General features: G+C 36.4%; 2 protein-coding genes across 2 annotated transcripts; both read right to left on the reverse strand.

Moving 5' to 3' along the window:
• Window positions 1-1952: 1952 nt before the first annotated feature.
• On the reverse strand, window positions 1953-9189 carry LOC141298459 (pre-mRNA splicing regulator USH1G-like). The gene is made up of 4 exons (XM_073828976.1): window positions 9026-9189; window positions 5651-6104; window positions 3449-4018; window positions 1953-2237 (listed from the first exon to the last, which is right to left on the reverse strand). The coding sequence occupies exons 1-4, from the start codon at window positions 9187-9189 to the stop codon at window positions 1953-1955; spliced, it is 1473 nt and encodes a 490-aa protein (XP_073685077.1).
• Window positions 9190-11788: 2599 nt separating this feature from the next.
• LOC141298398 (protein HID1-like) lies at window positions 11789-24406 on the reverse strand. The gene is made up of 19 exons (XM_073828912.1): window positions 24341-24406; window positions 23234-23383; window positions 22467-22634; window positions 21860-21973; window positions 21052-21158; window positions 19612-19725; window positions 19276-19523; window positions 18460-18506; window positions 18149-18289; window positions 17968-18058; window positions 16238-16389; window positions 15762-15840; window positions 15515-15679; window positions 15082-15324; window positions 13711-13859; window positions 13545-13622; window positions 13305-13396; window positions 12702-12860; window positions 11789-11957 (listed from the first exon to the last, which is right to left on the reverse strand). Exons 1-19 carry the CDS (start codon window positions 24404-24406, stop codon window positions 11894-11896), a joined length of 2427 nt encoding a protein of 808 aa, XP_073685013.1. The 3' UTR covers window positions 11789-11893.
• Between the last annotated feature and the right edge of the window lie 343 nt (window positions 24407-24749).

Below are 24749 nucleotides of genomic sequence, written 5' to 3' on the forward strand. Positions count from 1 at the left end.
TATAAAGTAACAAGAGTTATATCAGCTTTCAGCATGTCGGCCTCTAAACCTGCTGCACACACCCAGAAATGAGCAGATAGCAGAGGAACACGGCACCCAGAACAAACATCTCACCGACTGAGCGAGAAGCTTTGACTGTAGCCGATCGATAACATACACAGAATCGTACATCAATAAAACTGTACAAACATCAGGTGGCCAATGAAGGTATTTTACACACACCCAAAGTCAGTTGGTGTAATATACAATCACTATAATTGTCAGAATTCAAAAGATGAAAACTGTAAATTATGTCAAATTTGACATAACTGGAATGTCTTTTGGCTGGACATTAATGCTGTCCAAAGCTACATATGTACAACTAAACATAAAAAACATTAGATAATATTTGCATATACAGTAAGCAATGAGCCAACCTGAATATATGATTTTACAGACTTCTTAATCTAAATGCTTCTACTTAAATGAATAAAAAAGTAAATTAGAGTAATCTGGGATAATGCGGGACACTAAAACACTGATATATAGATTTTTGCTCCACTAGCAAATCTATGTCATTTTCGTGATGCATCATCATGTAACAAAGGCCTCATTTCTTGGTCTGAATTGTTAGAGTTAAAAATCATTGTGAAGTTGACATGCTAATTATTACTGCAAATTATTTTAGCCTTAAAAATAATGCATCAAAATGCAAGGCAACAATTCATTGTATTTATCTTTGATTAATCTCAAAATGGTAAATAGCAGGTCATATTAAAAATTTGTGTAATATATACCTCCAAACTGCATAGTCACTTATAACCGCAACTTCCAAACTTTCAAAAAGTAGCTCTTTTTTTTAGTGTACCATAGAGAGCTGTAGTTTTCCTCCTAGCCACAAGGAGGCAGCTGTTTCACTCAATCATGCACAGACATGCTCTGTTCCAGATGCAGGTATAGGAAGCATTTAAAAAAATGTGAATTTGCACTGTGCAACCTGTTTTTCTTCCACAATGTCATGCATTTCAAAGTGAAGCAGGATATTTAATTAGGAAAACAAGTAGGGTGGGACTTGATTTGTCAATCTGGTATTGATCTGACAGGTTTAAAATTGAGCGTTGCATTCCAGAATTGAGTCAAAATTAATGAGCATTTAATTAAGCTGTTTGGCTTTGATTAATAATCGCCTGCAGCAGAAAGCAGTCATTCCATAAGAAAAGCAACATTAGGGAACAGATATTCAATATTCTCATTAAATTCCTAATTTGCTGCTTATTATTGATAAGATATGTGCTGTAGTAGTTATGTTTAGGAATTTGGTGGGGTTAAGGGATATATAACATGGCCATGCGTTTTTATGTGCATTATAAGTATTAATAAACAGCCAGATATGCTGGGTATGCATGCTAATAAGCAAGTTAATAGTGAATAGTGTTCCCCAATCAAAAGTGTTACCGTATTTTGCTTAAAACCCCTAAAGCCTAATACATTTTTTCTCTGGAATAGCAAAAACACAGTATGCCCTTAAAATGTAGCTGACATTTTGATAATGTGAAAGTACCTTAACACTGGGGATGAACATTTAGCAAAGCAGGTGGTAGTTTCTGATGAGAAAGTGGCTGGAAACTTTAGGCAGTATAATTATCTTGTAGCAAATACAAGGTTTTGGCCAAATTCTCAGGCAGCATCGCATATATGTTTTACATAGAAAGCAATCCTAGAATGCAACAAACTCAGAGATAAAATGCCCAAGATGGTAGAAAAGATGAGAAATACTGGAAGACATGTCCAATAAATGGGTGAAATGGAAAAGTCTCCCATGCACTTTGCGTGAGAAGTGCCATTTGTGTGGCGTGTTGAGTGCTGACTTTGTAGACACTAACAAAGATACAGATGTTTTAAAAACAGCTGCTTATGCAGGCAGCAAGAAAGTACACTAGAGTTTGGAACAGAGTCAGTAGCAGACAAACACTCTACAGCATAGTGTCCTGCATGCCGTCAGCTTCTTCCAGAACATTGTTGCGTCTTCTACATGCATCAAGTAGTTTTTTGCGAGGTCCGAGTGGGATATGAATGCTAATGAGGTCCTGCTTGGAGCACAACAGCAATGCCTCTAGGTCCATCTGCTCTCGATGGAAGATGGAGAGGAAGTCACTCAGTCCTTGAGATGCCAGGAACACTTCTAAAGGAGCCGACGATGGCTGAAGCTCATCATCCTCTTCCTCCAAACCGAGGTCTCCTTCCTCCCATGGCAAATCCTATGGGATGCCACAACATGAGAACAATCATTATAATCATCATAAAGCCTCAGATCTAGATGCAGTTTCTTCTCATAGCCTGATTAGATTAACAGATTAACACTAAGCACATTTACATTAGGCTAATTCAAATCTACAAATTTCTGTATCTCACACTACATGGCCAAATGTACCTGGACACCATTTTAACAGGTTTTCATGATTTACTAATTACTAAAAATAGTAATCTTCATGGACAACCATCTAAAATGGAACCCTTTTTTGTTCAAAGAAATTATTTACTGGTGTGAAAGAACTTAAATAGCCTTCACAACCCCCTGCCCTTAACCCCAGTGATCACATTTAGGATGAATTGGAAATGCAGACTGTGAGCCTGACCACATTGCCCAATATCCAGTGCCAGACCTTGTATGATTGGGAGCAGTGCCCTGCAGTCATGTTCCAACATCTAGTAGAAAACCTTCCTATAAGAGTGGAAAATGGAACCAACTCCATTTACAAATCATTGGTACTGAAATTAAATATTTGACAAGCACATATCACCATGGTTTTTGGATGTCGACATTTTGCCATGTACTGCATGGTTGGGCAACTACAGTCCTGGAGAACCACCATTGTCCTGTAGAATTCAGCTCTATCCCTAATCAAACACATCTTCAGACTTTTGGTTAGATTGGGGATGAAGCTAAACTCTGCAAGACAGTGATCTTCCAGGAGCTTAGTTGCCCATCCTTGATGTGCTGCAAGTTCAAGACAGCCAATAGTAAGAATAGGATGTCTAGTACCCTGCTCCTGGAGGGCTGACTAATCAAAGTCTTCTGGATTGCTTGAACAAGAATTATGAATATTGGTAAAGGGTTACAATTGAAGACCTTAGGAAGGTAGCCCTCCAGGAGCATTACCTTAGAACAGTGGTCTCCAAACTCGGTCCTAGAGGGCCACAGACCTTCAGAGTTTAACTCCACCTTGCCTCAACACACCCATCTTGAACTTTCTCACATGCCTAGTAAGACCTTGATGAGCTGGTTCAGGTGTGTTTAATTAGGTTTGGTGCTAAACTCTACAGGACACTGGCCCTCCAGGACCAATATTGGACACCCCTGCCTTAGAACAAATCAGATAAAGCTAGCATTTAATGATTTAGAAAGATGCTGCAGGGATTGATAGGAACAAGTGGAATTTGCATGGTATCTGGTGATTCTTGTTTGTACCTGCAAGTTCTTCTCTTGGAGACTCAAGGAGCTGCCTATGCTGACTTCATCAAGACTGGGTGATCGTAGTGGCAATCTTCCCCGTAATCGAACATTCGGGATCCGTCCCACTGGTTCACTCCCCGCCACACTGCCCTCATTCTGTCCCATTCGCAACAGCCCATCAGTCACATAATTTCGACGGAATACCATGGTACCGAGTCCTGGGCGGTTGAACAAAGAGTCTCGACCTGAGTCTGTACTTATTTCAGAGTATGCAGCGTCATACAGACCGGGATCACTGAGTGCCCGTGAAACGGTGTCTACCTCATCGTCATCATTATCTGTCCTGATGTCCTGTTTACCAGAAAACATGTTACGGATGTTGAGCCGAGGACTGGATTGCTGGCGTCTGTCGACGTACGTACCCTGCTTCAAGAACATGACATCATTGCCAAGTTGAAGACCAGTGAGTGAACGAACACTCCTTCGCCCATCTTCGGAAATCTTGAACGTTCCATCACCCTGCTTCTTCTTCTCAAGACGCCGCTGAATCTTAGTCCGGCCTCTAGTTGTGGACTGAAGCGTTGCCTGTAAAGAGAAGTTTATCATTGTTATATTCTTTGCCATACTTCACACTGTATCTAAACTTGTTAGCATTGCCTTACATACATCTAAGCACCCTATTTGAATACTGACTGCTGTTAGTGAGCTAGCACGCACTGTCCACAGAAGCATTATGCTACTTTACTAAGAAAGCAAGTCTTCATTTAGCAATTGCTTTACCTACAGTAAATCATGAGTGCCCAAACTTGGTCCTGGAGGGCCAAACTCAACAGGACCAAGTTCAGGCACCCCTGAGCTAAAGCAATATCCCAGTATCCTTGGGCTTTGCACAAGGGCAAAATAGTGACAAATCATGCAGGTCCAGAACCAGCAACTGCTGCAATCTCATTCCAAGTGTTTAACAGAGTTTAAGTGTTTGGACACCCCATTCTAAATTACAGGTTTGCATATTTTAGCAACACCCTTTACTAATGAGCTTAATGTCAAGTCATGCAATTGTCATAGTCAATCATTTTTACTTTTCCATTTCACCAGGATGATGCCCATTTGCGCAAAGGTCAAAAGGACACCTTTGGGATAAGTTCAAAACACAGCTTGTGAGCCAGGCTACAGTTTTATTCAGGGTTGTCCAGTCCTGGAAGGCCAACCTGCCCAAACAGTTGCCTAGACGTTTCTGGTGATCCTGAAGAACTTGATTAGGTTCAATTGTGTTTGATTAGGATTGGAGCTCTGCAGTATAGTGACCTTCCAGGAATAAGTTTTGAAACAAAGCTTTATAACTTGCTCTATATTGACTATAATGGTTAAAGGTGCCATAGAATGAATTTATACAATATTTTTAATTGTTCTCTGATATCTACATAGAAGGTATGGCATAGGAAAGGTCAAAAAGGTTTTACAAGTCTATTTACAACCCTAGGATTTGTCCCTAGAATGAAACGCTCTGTTATTGTTTGTGAATATTAATGAGGAGCTCTGCTCTGATTGGCTGTTTTACAGAGCTGCTCATCGCAATAGCTAGCACATCGAAAATATAGATTTAATTACGGAGCTCTAGCTGCTTTTAACATGCGGTTTGTTGAATCTGCCATTTTTAATCCGCGACATTTTACTCTCACTACTGTGATTGCATGTGCTCTGTGTAAAGTTAAACTGCAGCGACTTACCACACAAGTTTAGATGCTCGTTCCTGATAGTCTTTAATGATGCTCAGGATCTGTAAATCATTGGCCATCATCAGCGCAGTCATCTCTCCGTTTATGTGGTAAGGCTACCGCTACCATTAAGCTAACCATGTCCCTTCAGTGGCTTGCCATATTTTACGGATGTACTGACGTTACTGATGATTGGGCGATGCAAATGTTGGGGGCGTATCTAATTAATGATCCCGACTATTGTGTAATAGTCGGTGTTATGTTGAAATTGACCTTTTTTCAGTGGTCTTTTGCAAACACCAGATTTATATAAGGAGCAGCAAACGATGGTGTTTGAGACTCACTGTATGTCATGTCCATGTACTGAACTGTTATTATTTAACTATGCCAAGGTAAATAAAGTTTTCCATTCTATGGCACCTTTAAGTCCATGAAGCAAAGGTTTTATGTTGAGTATTACCAGTTCTATGCCCTTGAGGACCCATGTTTTCAGTCACAGTACCTGTGAGTATGTCATGTTGGAGTCGAGAGTGTTGAACTGCGGGATTCTTCGACTCGACAGGGTGCTACTGAAACTGCTGTAACTCATTGTATCCGACATGTCCATTGCAGCACTCTCTCTCAAGAAATGCTTCTCCATGCGTTCGTGATGCCTGCGCTGAAGCTTTTCACAGTTCTTAATGCGTTTCTCTGCATTACGGAAGGCACGGTCCTTTAATTTGCTCACAAGTTTGGGGTTGATGGTGATCTGCTTGGCAGCAATAGAGTCCAGATATCGCACACAGTCCATGTGGCCCCTAGAGGCCGCCATGTCAAGTGGTGTGTGGTAGTCATTGTCCAAACACCACACATTGGCGCCAAATGACACCAGAAAGGACAGACAGTTGAGATGGGCATTAGCTGCTGCCAGGTGAAGAGGAGTGTTTCCCCAAATATCACATTTATCTGGATCTCCTCTGTTGATCAAAAACAATAGTGGATTGGTTAAATCTAATCAGTTTACATAGCTACATGGTCAAAATTAGTGGTCGATGCATACAGGTTTGTTATGATTGACACCAATAATGATATCTTACAAAACATTTGTGCAAAATGGTTATTGGCCAATGCTGATGCACTCAAAATGGACAATTAATTTGCCTTGAAAATAAACTGATCAATTACTAGCGCAAATATAGGGTGTGTGAATACATATGTATTTGCACATGTGCATGTCGGTGCATGATTGCATGCATTCATGTTCTGTTATGTGGCAAGGTGTTGATCTGAATACGTAACATGATGCTTTGGAGCTCCACTTACCCACTGTAACACATGTGCACACACCCACACATTATGCACAGTGCCTTTGTGACTCACCTCTCCAAGTCATTAAAAACTGTGCACCATGTAATGCATTCATCTGTATTGAAAGAGACCTGCAGTATTCGTTACCAACCATACTTTACATTTAATTCATTCTGTTCATTCATTGATAATACTGAATAAGTGCAAAACCCTGTTTATTGTTAGTTAGTGTTACATGCATGTTAACCAGTAATCATGGTGTCAATTGTAAAGAAATAGTTTTTTGAAGAAAATATTTCAGGATTTCTCTCCAAATAGCGGACTTCTATAGTGTCCGCGAGTTTGAATTTCCAAAATGCAGTTTAAACGCAGCTTCAAAGAGCTCCAAACATTTTCTTCTGGAAGTGAACTACTCCTTTAAAACAATAGTTTACAGAAAACAAAAATGGTGCCATTTTTCACTTTCCCTTATGTTTCAAACCCATATGACCAAAAAGTATAAAACTTTTGGAAAAAAAACTCAAGCTTTTTCTTTATGCAAAATAGCATACGAGTTTAGAGCCACATGACTGTGAGAAAAAAAAAAAGTTTGTATCTGGTTAAATATTTCAGCTAGACCTTTAAGACAACTGTATATATATATATATATTATGCATTTTTAATAAACTGTCTGTCCTTACTAAGGTCCATAACCGCTCAGTGTTTTCTCTTTTAGTCTCAAATTCTCACATCTGCAAAAAAGCTAAAAAGAGTTGCTGAGGTATTAATGGCAACCAACCATTAGCAGAGACCAGCAGAAGCTATGTGAGGTTTATTGGGACCATGCGGGGTAACAAGATTAAAATACTACAGAAAGCAAAAACGTGAAAAACTGAGGTGTAAAATGCTGCTGACATTCATGTTAACAAAATGCCAACACCCAAAGAAACAGGCTGGCGGAAGAGGAATAGCCTTAATTCATTATGCTGACCTTTAACTGTGAACATTAATATCTTTCTCTCTGTCTGACCATGTGTAAAATTCCTCTCCATGAATGTGCATGCAGCCCTGAACTTCCTTTAAAGACTCTCAGGATGAAAGCTTACTGCACGTTGGAGATGTAGCACAGCGCTTGCGTAGGATCTGTACTCTAGACAAGTTGGAGCCATGATGTTCAAAAGGGTAATGTTTTGTCAATACCATTATTGATTCCTCCTAGCGGTAAAGGCAAATAATTATGCTCACAGCTAAAAATAAAAACGTATTACTCAATTGTGTTCAAAATAATTATGAAATTCAATACACGTTTCCATCTTCTTCTTCTTCTTTTTTTTTTATAATGGCTTTCCTGTTTATGTGGCTAACAGCTATTTTAAAAATAATTTGAACATGCAAAAAACATTCTGCTGATTCTTTCTGTGCCCAATCATGCCATCCAAACAAAATCTCAGACTATTCAAATCAAAGTGATTCTCTTTTCTAAAAACACACTTTGTGAATCTTTGTGTGAGTTATAACTCAAACCGCAGTCGCGTCTATCTTTGTGAACATGTTTCAGTAAGAGATCCAGTTCAGTCTGAGATCTGGAGGGACTGATGCAGAACACTAATTAGAGAACAGTGAGGGTGTTCACAGAGCAGAACATTTAGCTTCCATTATTAACCTGGCCATGAGATAAGAGCCAGGTTATTTAGATCTAATTACCTAATGACTTGATAACAACACTAGTGCTCTCTCCTAAAGCCAGTTCTTTAAAAGAATGTTTACAGAAAACAAAAATGGTGCCATTTTTCACTATTCCTCATGTTTTTATTTTTTAATTTTTTAAGAATCTCATTACCGCTTATTACATATGCAAAACAGTATATGAGTTTGGAGCAAAATGGTGGTGAGAAAAAAATAACAGTGTTTATATTTTATCGGGATAAATATTCCAGTTATATTTAGCTGCATATGCATGACATTTTATTACAGCATGCCTTTATCTGCTGCAAGAAGATTTCAGGATTTATAATTGAATACAGGCCGACTACTTTTAAGCAGTAGCAACAGAAAAGCATCCCTCAAGAGAAAATTGCATGGTTCTCCTGCTTGACCTTTACTTTAATTAGTCCAGGACAGTAAATATGCAAATAAAACAATCCAGATATCCATCAGTGAGAGCGGCTGGGTGGAGGGCTAAATTATCTCAGTGCAGATGTGATCTGATACAGGAGAACACAGAACTGCCATCCTGTTAATGAAACTGTATATGCCAAAACATAACCAGACCTGAAAGCGTTGTATATCATTTTAATTATGTTGAAATTGAATAAACTCTTTAAATTACATGTTTTAAGTAGAACCAGATAGAAAGGGGCTGATTACCCAACACAAACATTTCCTATACTAAATATTTCTGAAAAAAAAAAAAAATAAAAGACAGCAAATATTTAGACAGCAAATATTACCAAAATGTATGTAGAACAAATATATATTATTATTTATACATACATCCATACATCATTTATGGTCTGGAATTGTTTTTTTATTTTAAACTGAAATAGTTTCGACAAAAACAAACACAATTTTAAAATATATATTCCTCATAAATAATTAACGTATCACTCACCCTCTTCCCACCACCAGTCTGAGCGCGTCCAGGTTGCCGTGGTGCGCGGCCCAGAGCGTCGGCGTCATTCCATCCTCATCCGGCGCGTTCAGGTCTTTGCGCGTCGCCTCTTTCAGGAGGTGCAGGTGACCATCTCGAGCCGCCCGGTGGTATTTGTCGTTCATAGCGGCGGATGAAGCCTCTATCCCGGCTCACGGACGGTCATTTGGCGTGTGTTGTGTTGGCGAGATTTCACGTGCGCTCCTGGCGTCTCCACTCGAGAAACTGCAGGCACTCTCGAACGGTTGCCATGGGATGAGCCTGGAATGGACACGCCCACTTCCGATCAGCGCACACCTGACAGATGAGACCTCGGTGACACATTCAGGTAAAATCACACTCTGAGATAAATGTGACCCTGGAACACAAAACCAGTCATAAAGGTATTTTTATGTATTTACTTATTTTTATACGTATTCTGAAATCTGAATAAATAAGCTTTCCATTGATGTTTGGTTTGTTAGGATAGGACAATATTTGGTCGAGATACAACTATTTACAAATCTGGAATCTGAGGGTGCAAAAAAATCTAAATACTGAGAAAATCGGCTTTAAAGTTGCTCAAATGAAGTTCTTAGCAATGCATATTACTAATCAAAAATTAAGTTTTGATAAATTTACGATACAAAATGTACAAAATATCTTCATGGAATATGATATTTACTTAATATCCTAATGACTTTTGCCAGAAAATTGATCATTTTGACCCATGCAATGTACTGTTGTTGACCAGTGTTGTGGGTAATGCAAGTTACGTTATAATATTACTTTTTCCAAGTAACTAGTACAGTAATGCATTACTTTTTAATTGACATGAAAATATTATTACTTTTCAAATAAGTAACGCCAGTTACTTTTTCTCCCATTTATTGATTAAAAGCTCTCCTGTCCCCATGTTGAGAGAAATTGTGAGTAAGATATTACTTTAGTTCTAGAACATGCATTAATTCATCTCACTCACTAAAAAAACAGATAGTCTTCTTCAAAATGAATAAAAACAATGAAATTCAACACAAACCTGCAATAATTAAATATGTTAAATTATACAGATATCCTTTATGTATTTAATCCCATTTTATTAACCAATGTTTTACTGATGTCCTTCGATGATCCAATTCATCCATACTAATAAGCAAAAATTACTCAAGATAATCTAACATTTGTTTTCCTTTCTTTTATTGCTGAAGAATTGATTTTTTCTTCTGCGGTCTACTGTACAGACCTGAATTTACTTTTCTCTAAGCCTGAGGCTTTTGGTGTAAAAAGGCTTTTACATTTGGCAAAAATAGAACTTTTTATTTTAAAAACAAACAAGCAAGCCCTGCCCAGATTTATAAAGTAACACAAAAGTAACGTAACGCATTACTTTCCATAAAAAGTAACTAAGTAACTTAATTAGTTACTTTTTAACTCAATATTGTAATGCATTACTTTTAAAAGTAACTTTCCCCAACACTGCTGTTGACTATTGCTAAAAATATACCTGTGCTACTTATGACTGGTTTTGTGGTCCAGGGTCACAAAAACACAGGATACAATGTAATGATTTGACAAGAATGGCAATAATTTTTAGAAAAGAACAAACAAAATGAGTAGATGGGTATGTCCTGTATTTATTCAATAAAATAAATCTATATAAAAATGATATATTTTATATTTTCATCCAGCCTGTAAACTTTTATTATTCTCCTTTGAGGGGTCATACATTCTCGCTGCAGTTGAGAAACTTAATATACAACAAACATTGAACTAACCCAATCTAAACAGAGCCAAACCCTGCTGTGACCTCAGCATAACCTTTGTTTTGGGATGACATTGCAAATCACTTATGTCCTCCCTTCTAAGTGTAGAAACACCTTTGAACCACAACAATTTGTGACCCTGGATAATTTTTTGAAATTTATATTTCTACATCATCCAAAGCTGAATAAATAAGCTTTCCACTGATTTTTTTTTTTTTTGGATAGTACAATATTTGGCCGAGATACTATTTGAAAATCTGCAATCTGAGGGTGCCAAAAATGTAAATATTGAGAAAATTGCCTTTAAAGTTGTCCAAATGAAGTCCTTAGCAATGCATATTACTAATCAAAAATTACCTTTTGATATAAATTTACGATAGGAAATGTACAAAATATCTTCATGGAATCTGATCTTTACTTAATATCCTAACGATTTTTGGCATAAAAGAAAAATTGATCATTCTAACCTATACAATGTTGGCTATTGCTACAAATATACCCCTGCTACTTACGACTTGTTTTGTGGTCCAGGGTCACATTTCTGATGTATTAAATGAAGTCTCATGCTGCATTTATCTCATTAAAAATATCCTGTTTTATTCAGAGACATAATATTGGCTATTCAGCGATTATGCAATATTTCATGTTGATTTGGGCAGGTTTCTGACCTGTATTAGTTTTGCATACAAAAAAGTAGACAAAATTGGCATTCAAGAGTTTTTATAGTACTTCTATACATGCAGCATTAGCAGCTTTTATATGATTAAGTTCTTGCTTCAGTTTATATACAGAGTTCATTCACACCCCTGCACACACAGAACACTAATACAGTAAAAAACAATATAAACACACACTCCTCTCATTCCTCATGAGGTCAGAGACCTGACGGTTAGTGTACGTGTCCGTACTCATGGACTGAGGAAGCAGAATGTGTCAGAAATAACAGAACAGTTTGATTAGGTAGTGTAAATTCATTCATTCATTCAAAGAAAATGTCAAAAAAACTAACTGAATGACATTTTTAGAGAAAAAGTATAACGTTTGGAGAAATCAAGTCAGTTTTGTTGAGTTGCTTCTTTCTGTGTTATTAAATTCTCTGGATCTCAAACAGCTTGACATCAGTGTCATACCAAACAGGAGGATCCACGTTACTGAAATGAGAAAAAAACAGCAACTTTTATCCTGTTTTATTAGATATTAGCCACATTTCAATATATAAAAGTGACTCTGGACCACAAAATCAGTCTTAACTAGCATGCGTTTAGTTGTAGCAATAGCCAACAGTGTATGGGTCAAAATGATCAATTATTCTTTTATGCCAAAAATCTTTAGGATATTAAGTAAAGATCATGTTCCATTAAGATATTTTGTAAATTTCCTACCATAAGTAATATGCATGGCTAAGAACTGACAAAAGGGAACACATAATCCTCATATTTGAGGGGAAATTAACTTTTAGTACAGTTTTGAATTTTTTTTTGTATTTTAGTATGTTTTAGTATGCAAGTTAAAATTCTATAATGTGATGTGGTTGCTACCTAAACTAATATGCATGGCTAAGACATTTATTTGGACAACTTTAAAGGTGATTTTCTCAATATTTAGAATTGTTTTGCACCCTCAGATTCCAGATTTTTCAATAATTGTATCTCAGCTAAATATTCTCATATCCTAACACACCATACATCAATGGAAAGCTTATTTATTCCGCCTTTAGATTATGTATTAATCTCAGTTTTAAAAAACCGACCCTTATGACAGGTTTCATTGTCCAGGGTCACAAATACATAGAACACATCACATTGATAAAGTCTGATCAACTGATTTGTGAGACTTTCTATACTGAGTGTAGCTCCCACTTTGTCCTGTAGAGGGAGACAAAGCACAGGACTCACCGCAAGTAGATGATGCCCCACATGTACGTACGGAACCACAGAGCCGTGCCCTCATTGGCCTGGTACTTGCGGATGAGGATGGGATGAGGAACCGGCAACAAACCCACCAGAGTCCCGTGCTGCAGAAACTTCAGGATCTCAGTCTCATCCGTCAAACCTCTACAAGAACAACAAGAGCTCACTTAGTGTGAACCTCTTTATTACACATACTTTAGAAACCAAAATCTGGGACAGAAATATCATTTAAACCTGACAATTAACAGACTTTTAGGATTGTGAGACATTTAAAACAACGTAATGATATAAAGTGAAGAAATATTTTTGATTAATCAAATATATGATGCACTTTGAAACATCTCGAATCATGCTTTTGAATGATATTAAAAAAAAAAAATACTATTTCTTAAAATTTGTTAACTTTTCACTTATTATGCTAGTAATAGGATTTGTAAGTAAATTATTTGGATTAAATTAGAACAGAAGAATTTTTGCTAGTCGTCTCAGATGTTTGGTGCCATTTTTGTTGTGTGTCATGTGTAAAACCATCAGTCTGGATTGCCAGGTTCATCAGTATTAAATGATAAATATGTGTATGGGTCTTACTTGTCTATGCAGATTTTCTCCACCTGAGGCACCAGCACCTGCAGGAGTCTCATTATAGTCTGCAGAGGAAGTTTACTCTTCCAGGAGAGGACCTGAAAGAGAACACACAGGGATGTGGATGTGATAAGCATAAACGTTTCGGAGAGGAAAACATTTTTTTTTTTCTGACTGTCTCATAAATATTGCAGTGCATACAAAGTCCTCACAAGCTTTGGTCTATAATTTGGTTTTATGACTGACCCAGTCTGGAGTAGGAGCCCAGTCTGATGAAGACGACACACGTTTCTGACTCCCATCACAATCTTCTTTTTCAGACTTCTAACAAAAAAAAAAAAAAAAAAAAAACTGAAATAAACCGGATAAAGTAATGTAGATTAAATGCCAGGGTCATCAGTGATGCTTGTACCTTGTCATCTTCACCTGAGGTTGGCTCAGCGTCTCTGACTTGTGTCTCAGAGCTGTGATCTGATTGGTCGTGGGCTGGGTCACTCTGCTGCAGTAACAGGGTCATTCCATCCTCAGAAATCTGTGATGTCTCTGTTAGTTTATCAATGCCTACAACAAAATAAACCAAACACGAACATTTTTGTTAATGCCATGTCAGCAGATCAGAGAGAGAGATTTCAAAAAGACATTCAGGTGATAATTTTAAAATACATTATTTAAACATCTCTAAATAAAACAGAATTTAAATAAACCAACAAACAAGCTGTTAAATTACCAATACCAGCAACACTAGAGGTTTCCATCCAAAGTTGCAAAATAGTGCATAAAACATTTTTAAATAAAGCACTCTTTCCATCCCAGGTGTTTAGAGCACAAAACTATGACTTATTATTAAAACTACTATTATTATTATTGTTGTTAAAGTTGCTTAAGTTTTGTTACACCTCAAAGAATTTATTCAGTAAATGTGACCCTGGACAACAAAACCAGTCATAAGTGTATTTTTTTTAAAATTGAGATTTATACATTATCTGAAAGCTCGATAATACTAATAAATAAGCTTTCCATTGATGTATGGTTGTTTGGAGAAAGCAATATTTGTGAGATATGAAAAAAAAAACTGTCCAAATGAAGTTCTTAGCAATGCATATCACTAATCCAAAATTAAGTTTTGATATATTTAAGGTAGGAAATTTACAAAATATCTCAATGGAGCATGATCTTTACTTAATATCCTAATATTTTTGCCATAAAATAAAAATAGATACTTTTGACCCATACAATGTTCTTCTGGATATTGCTACAAATATACCTGCTACTTAAGACCAGGTCCAGGTCTCAAATGTGTTTTCATCGTAGTTTATGTACATGTTTTCTTTTTGGATAAAAAAAAAAAAATCTGTCTCTATAGCATACATATGTCTTTTTATGCACATTTTACGATTTTATGTACTGGATACATCATTTCCATCCAGACTTTTTATGCCATATCCTAAAACTGGCATAAAGATTCATAATTAACAAATTGTGGTGCACAGAGTTTTAATATGCAGCTGTTTGAGTAAGACTCAAGAGTTTTAGAAAATTGGAATACTTAAATTAAATTAAATTAAGTGTCTGTTCTTTATAAAAAGCTATAAAAAGACATGCAATATTGTACACAAGTCATATCTCCAATGCACTGGATACATCATTTCCATCCAGACTTTTTATGCCATATCCTAAAATTTGCATAAAAATGTGGATGGAAACAACTACTAAACTCTTAATAGTCAACATACTGAGGTGGAACAGTGCAATAATGTATACTGAAGTGGGTTACAGTACATACGTGGCATGGCCTTTAAGCTTGCGTTCAGAGTGCCTGTTTGAACCGGTGTGATTTTATATGGTCCTTCACTACAGGCAGTGTTGTATGGGTTGTTGGTCTCCATGAAGGCAGCATTATGGGTGCTGTTGCTCCTGCTTTTCTTCTGCAGGGCTTTCTGGATCGAGTTGATGTCTGTAGGCAGGTTGGCCAGCTGGTGAAAGACGTTGCGCTTGCGGATGATGCCGTACACCAGGTTACAGTTACCTGATTTTTGAAGACAGAAATGAATGCTATGCTTATAAAAACTACACTCAACAAATATTTGATTCTATTGTAAAATCTGAGTTGCAAGAAAGTAGAGCATTGCGTACCAAGGCTACATTATTTGCATTCTGCTTTTATTAGTGATTTGAATTAAGAACTGCCACCATGACTTTGCCAACTGCACACTTACCATCAAACTGGTACTGGATGATGTTGTTAAAAACTTCTAGCAAAAAGAAAACCAGGTGATGGGTAACAGGTGAGCAGAACAGGTACCACGGGCTTGAGAAAACTTCCAGCAAGTGTAGTAGTTTGTTGGCTGCTACCATAGACAGACTTTTCAGGTAAGGAGACACTGAAAAAAAACAACAACAGCAAAATTCATCAGGAAGTGAATACAATCTCTCAAAACATTTGTACTTTATAAACTTGCTTACCATTGACTATAATAGTGAGCAGACAGTCATAGAGGGGCTGCAGTCGCTGGTGTCCACTGGTGATGATTTTATGAAAAACCTGTCAAATCCAAAAATAAATAAAAATGTTTGCATTTTAATGCTCATGCAAATCAGTTGTCAAATTTTATTAGCTTATATTCCTATGAATGCATGAACCGAAAAGATGCACACATTGAATGCAACTCAAGTTGCTTTCAATAAAGACATCTGCTAAATGCATGAATGAAAATATTCATTAAAGATGCATGTTTAACATGCAGCTGTGTGAGTGGGACTCAAGAGTTTTACAAAATGGGAAGACTTCAATTAAATGTACGGTCTGTTCTTTATAAAAAGACTCCAAAAGACATTATTGCACACAAGTCATATGGACTAATTTTACTGCGTTTTTAAAATTGCCAACATCTTCAATATGATGTAACAAAGGCACACAAGTGTATCTGTGTTCATCTCACCACTATCAGCAGGTCAGCATGAGTCCCAGCGAACACTGAAATATCCATTGGCACTCTCACAGTGTATGGTTTATTCAGACGCACCCCAAAATTCCTCTCTCCACTTAACAGCAACAAGATGAACACACCAATATGCACCAGACCAACACGTGCTGCGAACAAATACATATGCTGATTTTTATCACATCCTACAGTTCATAAAAATAAGACACCACAAAAAAGAAATGGGCAATATATTGAATAAAAGAAAAGTACATTAAAATAATTTGAAAATATGCACTCAAGAATTTAGTTCAAACCATCTTATATGACCCTGGACCATAAAACTAGTCATAAGGGTCGATTTTGAAAATTTGAAATTGAGATTTATACATCATCTGAAAGCTGATAAATAAGATTTCCATTGCATGGTTTGTAAGGATATGACAATATTTGGCCGAGATATAGGCTTGCCACGATAGACGGTGTTGACGGTGTTACCGGTTTTAAGACGCAACACCGATGACATCACTTTTCCACCGTGACACCGTCCCCACATTTGTTTTTTTAAGCATTCGTTTTTTTATTAAATATCTATTTGAATTAAATGGGAAATATAATTCTAAATAATTTACTTAAGACGAGAGCATGCACTATAATTAAAAACTGAACATAGCTAGCTACAATGCGTCATATTTCATTTATCACGTGAGGAGAACGAGAGGAGTCAAATCTACAGAAAGAGAACGGCGGACGATTTAGTGTCAAAACGCAATGCAAAAGCGCCTGTTTGGCAATATTTTGGCTTCAAACCAAAGGTAAAAAGGTAACCTGAAAACGTTAATGAGGCAATCTGCAATCTTTGCCTGACAAAGGTGGCAGCATCTGGAGGAAACCTTCAAGCGCAGCCCCGACTGCTGACTTGTCATTTTTGTAGCCTAATATGTCATTTTGGAAGTTTTTCTTTTATATTCGTTTCTTGTTCATTCGTTTAATCTTATTTCAACTTTGTGCAATTTATTTATTTATCTTTCTATTTTATTTTCTTATTCGTTTTAAAAACATTCTAACAAAGGCTACGTAATAAACGTTCTATGGTAGTTTGTTTGGTTCCAACTTCCAGTTTTTTCAACCTGTAGCATTGTTGTGTTTTTTTTCCCCGTTATGTTAATAAAAGTTCTGTGTTTAATATCAGTGTTTTTTTTTGTTGCAGTTTCGTTGTCGTCCATTCAAACAATTGATGCCGAATTGCCAATTCCCGCGAAACTGAAAGTGAAAGTATAATACGCACGCATTTATTCATAAGCTATTTAAAAACAGAAAAAAAAAAAAGAGGAAACCCCCACCGGTGTTGTCACATGTCGATTAACCGGTGAGGAAATTTCCTCATCATCACAACCCTACCGAGACGCAACCATTTAAAAATCTGAATATCAAAATATTGAGAAAATCACCTTTAAAGTTGTCCAAATTAATTTCTTAGCAATGCATATTACGAATGAAAAATTAAAGTTTTTATATATTTATGGTAGGGAATTTAAAAACTATCTTCATGGATCTTAATGATTTTTGGCATAAAAGAAAAATTGATCATTTTGACCCATGCAAATATACCCATGCTACTTAAAACTGCCTTTGTGGTCCAGGATCACATATTATTTAACCAAAAATGTCTTGAAGTACAATAAATATTAATGTAAAAATCTATGATTTGTTTTGTACGCGTAACCCCGAATGGTCCAGATACTCACACTGATTGGCGCGAGCGTCATTCAGATAGAACAGAATTGGTACCAGAATATCCAGCACGTCACTGCTCTTCAACACATAGAACAGGAACTTCTAAAACACAGAGATAAAGAAATTTGAGTCCTGAATTATTCTTATTTCATATTTTATTGTAAAATAAAATAAAACACCACGAGGTGGCACCTTGTTGAGGTCACAGAGTTTCCAGAAAAGCACCAGCAGCTCCTGATGAAACTGGATTTTCTTGCAGGAATGGGGAAGGTATGTCTGCAGCAGGGGGTTGTTGAGCAGCCGTCCGATTCCTCGCAAGATAAAATTAAAATCCTACAGGCAAAAAATATATGCATTTTGAAAAATATAGGTATTATTACTATAAACATAATATGTGAGGATACCGATCATTTACAGTGTTTAAACGTCTACTGTATGTGTAAGGTAGGAGTCGAGGGCTGTTGCACTTGATTTGGGAAGATTGTAAAGTGTTTGTGTCTCACCTCTTCTCTATGAATTCGAGACAGGTAGTTTACAAACAGGTTTTCGCCTCTTGTTAACTGAAACATATCATGAGAAAAAACATGATACTTTTTCACACAAGATGTAGGATGCCATTTAAGGAAATGTAAGTTAAAACCATTTCATTCATCACTGAAAAAAACAAAACAAGACAAAAAAAAAAAAACTATTTTGGGCAATATTTTTATTTACCCTGCATTATTTGTGCTTACAGTATCATGCATGTTTTATTGCAGTGTCAGTGCACGTTTAATTCATTGAGTCAGATTCAGTTATCATTTTGAAAATAAATAGCTTTTGCATTTTTCTCTCAATTTTGCATTAAAACTTTAATTTTTGGATTTCATCATAGTTGGCATCAATTTGCATTGTGGGATATTGTATTTTACGAAAATTTTTGAGTTTAGGATGCTTGTCTAAAGATTTTAGTCTGTAATATTGTTTAAGGATGTTTAAAAGTAACAATCCCACAATGTTTGCAAAATGATAAAAAGATAACTTTTACATAACATTAAGAAATTTAATGTTTCGAATATTTAGACAACATTTAGAAATAACCTAAATGCTCTAATAATGTTTTTCAAATGTTTTTACTCTTCAGAGAACATTCAGAAATGTTATTTTCATAATGGAAACTAGGCAGAATGTTCAAAAACATTTAAAACATTCAGTTTTTTTACATTTCAGACAAGATTTAGGAAAGTTTTCATGTTTAATGTTAGAAAAACATTCTTAGAACTTATCTTTTGTTAGCTGGGATTCTATTCTGAACACATTTGTGCGTCTCGTTACCTGACATCCTTCAGCCATTGTGTTCTTGTTGTAATCAGCAGAGCAGTTATCAGCATTGGTGCTCAGGTTCGGGCTGGTGTTTGAGTTATCGATGAGCTCTTGCTCCAATGAAACGATCAGTGTCTGAAGCGCCAGCTCTGCTAAAACTCCACGCTGGTCAGAGAACATCAGGTGATTGTACGGGATACCGTACCCGACTGGATCATACGCACATACCACGTTAAGAAGAGAGGTGAAAAGTGGCAGGGCATGTCTGACAGAGAGAGAGAAAGAGCAAACTTTAATTGCTGCATCACCAACGAATGACATGAATGACAACAAATGAGCGCATATGTGGTTACCGGTTATCTCTAGAGCAAAAGAATGAGACCCAGGGGTTGAGTTTATGCGTTTCAGATGGAGACTGGTACATTTCTTCTGAGAAACATGTCAATAAAAGCTTCAACAACTCTGCCCTAAGAGAGAAAAAGAGAGAGAAAATAAGATTGTGAAAGACATATAATTGCCAACATTTTCAATCATCAAGGATGCAGTAAATTGATTATAAATGAGAGCAAGGACATTTATAAAGTTTCTATTTTAAATAAATGCCGTTTTTTGAACTTTCTATTGATTAAAGAGTTTCCACAAAAATATGAAGCAGCACAACTGTTTTTAACATTAACAATAATTAGGAATTGTTTCTTGAGCAGAAAATCGTCATATTAGATGATTTCAAAAGGATCATGTGACACCGAAGACTGGAGTAATGATGCTAAAAATTCAATTTTGATCACAGGAATGATTTGATTTTATAATGTATTCAGATAGAAAACATCAATTATATGTGTTGCGACAATATTTCACAATATTACTGCTTTTACTGTATTTTGATCAATTTTTGTCAGCATGGAATCCTTTTTTACCTCAAAATTGTGAATAATTTTAACAAAATAAGAGAGATCATACAAAATGCATGTTATTTTATATTTTGTACTGTCCTGAGGATGACATTTTACATAAAAGATGTTTACATATAGTCAAAAATAGCTTAAAAAAATGTAAATAACCCCTTTCAAAAATTTGGAAACCCTTGGTTCTTAATACTGTGTGTGGTTACCTGAATGATCTATGACTGATCTCTTTTTTGTTTTGTGATGGTTTCAAACATTCACTGTTGCTCCAGAAGGAAAGACAATGCATTAAGAGCTGAGGGTGAAAACCCAAATTTTTGTATCATTTTCTCCCATTTAGTACTGCCCTTCGGAAGCAAAAGAAGATACTTGCATGTTTCCCAGAAGACAAATTAAGTACAATTTACCTTGATCTTTAAATTCAAAATGTTTTGACCCCCGGTGTTTCCTTCTGGAGCATCAGTGAATGTTTGAACCTTTTTTAATAGTTGTGTTTGAGTCCCTCAATTGTCCTCAGTGTGAAAAGATGGATCTCTAAATCATACAGCCACTGCTGGAAAGAGTTCAAATATGCAAAAGATGCTGGAAAACTGAAGAATCTGCTGGACCTGGAGGATTTTTCTGAAGAACAGTGCTCAGTTTAACGGTTCAGAACAAACAAGGGACTCATGAGATCAGGGGGTTATTTTAATAATTTCAACTTTCATCTTTTTATGTAAAATATCTTATTTAGGACAGTGCTAAATAAAATAATAACATGCATTTTATATGATCTCTTATTTTGTTAAAATTATTCACATTTTCACAGATTCTGCAAGAGGCTCCCAAACTTTCGCATGCCGCTGTAGAAAGAGGGCCAGGGTAGTAAGAAGTGAGCAGATCTCTGACCTGTTGGAGTCATGGGTGTGATTGAGAGGCGGAGTCTGAGCAAATCCAACACCAGCTTCCCAGATGAACTCACAGCTGTCTATGGACCGGATATCAGAAGGGCCATCCTGAAAACACATAGCCTACATAAGTCATGTTCAAGTAAACAATTTGTATTTATTAATTTTACACATAGATGAAAAGAAATTGTGTTCTCAAACTCAAAGGTTTGTGATGGAAGTACATAGTGTTTGTTCATTGATGAAAAGCTATGAATTAATTAAATCACATTTTAAAAACGTTTAGTAAAATAGTAAAAGTTCATTTATTTGTTCACATGCAAGTCCTGTGAAACCTGAGAAATGTGAACATGTCAAATTATTGAAAAACTAACTTACGATCTCATGGGTACTTTAAGTAAATTTTTTAAATCAAAAAAAGTTTGGCAGAGAAAAAAAAAAAATCATGCAAGGAACAAATTTATCTTTAAAATATTTACCCTAAATGCAGTGCAAGTTGCTTTGGATAAAGCAAATCTAAATAAAGCAACTCATGAGATATAAATGTTTAAACACATTTGTAAAAAAAAATCTTTGCCAGATTTCTGTGCCATTATTTTAATGAGCAACCATTTTGCTGGATGGCATTTTCATAAATTTCAGACAAACCTGATTTTACATTAACATTAACTAATGTTGGTCACTTCTGATGGTCTCTTTCTTTCTAAACAGGGGTTTCTTAGCCAGACCAAGTAATATGGATCTGATTTTATTAGTTAAAACCCCTGCCAGACTAGAAAGTACTGATATAGAAACAGAAAGAGGGTTACCGCAGCGGTCCTGCTGTTGCTCTCGACAGTGAAGTCTGGACAGAAAAGCAGATCAGAAATAGCTGTGAGGAGAGATTCTGCCAACGGCCGTGTGCACTCCTCATCGCTTTCATCCTACGTCAACACACAGAGACAAATCACAATTTCATTTTTAAAATCACAAATTCTTACATATTTTGAAACTTTAGGAATTCAAGCTGGTCTGACAAAGTGTTTGAGGAGCTATTGGCTTTCTGAAGAGTTTCATGCACACAATCACATCATCAATACACTCTTTCTGCTCTGTTCATGTCTTTAATCACAGGATATTTAATACGCCGTCGTTCTTTGAGACAGAGACAATCAGAGCAGTGTTTAGGCGGGTAACAGGAGACCATAAAAATGCACTCCAGAACAAACTCTCTTACACACATAGCTCATGTTTTAAACAAAAGTTTGAGCTAGGCAAAGCTTTGCTGTGTATCTTCTTAAAAACTGCTTGGACAGCTCATGTTTGCCGGTGACGTTTTGGGAGTGTGTGCAAACTGCACGTTTTACTTTAGTGCATATTTAAACATTTGGAGAGGTAAGAACTTTGATGAAAGCAATTTTGAAATTTCTTTACCACAGATTTGCCCACTTTTGGCACGGTGGACCAGAAGAATCCACGCCAGTCTGGATCCTCAAAGATATACGGCAGAATCCGAGTCAACAGACGAGTGCAGCTCAGTACGGCCTGTCTGTCTCTCTCACACACACAACCTGAGTCGGCATTCAACACGAGCCTTTCCACTGCCTGCAAAAAAAAAAAAAAAAAAAAAGCACAAGTTATTACTCAAGACAGCTCAAAAAATGCCCGATTTTGTTTTTTGATGACAACATCAAAACAACAAAAATATTACTCTGGAATATTTGCAAACTAAATAAGATCAAACGAAAATATACAAAAATAAAGTTTTATGTGGATAAACTTTCACTTTTAGATTAAAATTATTTTTCACGCTGCTGTGCTTAAGCAATATTTATGCATATTCATGCATATTCAACAAAATTCTGTCACAAAAGTGTGCATGAATATATTTTATCAATGCATTTGAAACTAAAATGAAATTGAAATTAAATGAAAAAAAGTTTAAAGCCTCAGTAAATAACTAGGTCAAAAAGGTATCACACTAAATTTTTAAATACTTGAAAAACAAAAACAAGCAAACAAAAAAATAAGTAAAAATAACATGCATTTTCTGAAATGTGTATGCATCTGGTTCGAGTCAAAACAGACCTAAATACATGTATGGTAACTTGAGAGTCATGTTATTGTCACATGTTGAGGTCACATGATCACTTTTTTCCCTTTATTCCCCATTATTGACCTCTGTTATGGGACACAGACTGTACCTTGTAACAGAGGGTTGCTAGATTGGATGGAGACTCCTCTCTCACAGCACGGATCTCGGCAGCAGGAACCAGAGCGAAAATATCCTGTGCCGTCAAGTTGATGTCAGTCCAGAACTGGTCCCAAAACACATCCTCAGAGGCCTCTACAGGCTACAAAAATCACAAGGGTCTTTTTTTATTTAAAAGTACAAATGACAAAATCATAACCTTTCAGAACTCGCATATTTTGCAGATTATTGCTGCTGAAAACAGTCAATTATTGTCATGTTCTGGACGGTACTAATCGGTCTGACTGGGAAAAAAAATACGGAACAAAAAAAGGAGTTTGTGATTGGCCAAACTGAACCAGGATTTCCAGGGCAAGAATCTTGACAACATTCGAGTTTGTTCTTATTATTATGCCCTTTCCTGCTTACTAAGTCCTTCTCTGTATGATTAAGCAGCTTCAATTAGCATAAATTAGCAGAACAACTTATTCAGTAGTACATTAATGAATTAATTCATGTTGTTGTTTACATCCAAGTATCGCCAATATGGCTACGCATCTGGGAAACTCACCAAATCGTGACCAAATTCTCACTATTTGTCAAAAATGTAAAACATGTTGATGGTCCGAAACGCTTAATTTACTAACAAAATACAAAATATAACATTGTTTCCTTTATTTTTACCATTCTTTGTTACAGAAAAGGGTGTTAACAGAATTATAGCGGTTATAATTAACGAGAAAGTAATTAAAACAGAGAAAAAAATGTCAGTTTCAGAAAAGCAGGTCAGTTTCAACGTAAATGAGGATCTCCGTTAAAACTTTAAGAAATTAGAAAGCAGACTGAATGTAAATAAAACAGCATGAATGCACACAGCTGTCACATGTATAAAGTTTTTGATTCTCTCTAGTGTGAATGCTTGATATTAAATGATGATTAAAAACCAACAATTTAATATTCAAAGAAACTTTAAATGTCCAAAGGAGTGTCTAAAGTTTAATATTATTAGATATTATAAGCGACAATATTCCATCTGTTACACTTTAACAGCGCGTTGTAACATTTCTAACCCACATAAACGCTTATAAAAGCCACATACATCAAATAAAATAAACCTGACCTGTGTTTTGGTTGTAAGTTGTATCACCGTTTTTCTGAAGTGCAGTTTGGAGTCTGAATTACCCATCTCTCTCTGATCTGTCCACCGCGCACCTGTGGCGCAGGTGAACACGACGCCAAATTACCACTTCTACTACGGCAAAGGCTTAGCTCATGAATATTAATTACGCTGCACTGACGTTGACGTTAACCTGTATGGCGCATCCAATCACCTTATGTTTTAATATTTGAGATTCGCTGATTCGCCAGCTGCCTAGGCGCCCATTTCAACCGTTAGCCAATCAGATTGGCCGAGTGAACGAGCGTCCCGTTACGTCATTAATATACATGAGAGAAGGCGTAGCCATAGTAGGAATCGTTTGTTCGTGACCAGGATGCAAGCATGGTATTTTTCCGGGTGTGTAAAGTAA

The sequence above is a fragment of the Garra rufa genome, chromosome 22 (genome assembly GCF_049309525.1).
Source record: "Garra rufa chromosome 22, GarRuf1.0, whole genome shotgun sequence".
Taxonomy (NCBI): Eukaryota; Metazoa; Chordata; class Actinopteri; order Cypriniformes; family Cyprinidae; genus Garra; species Garra rufa.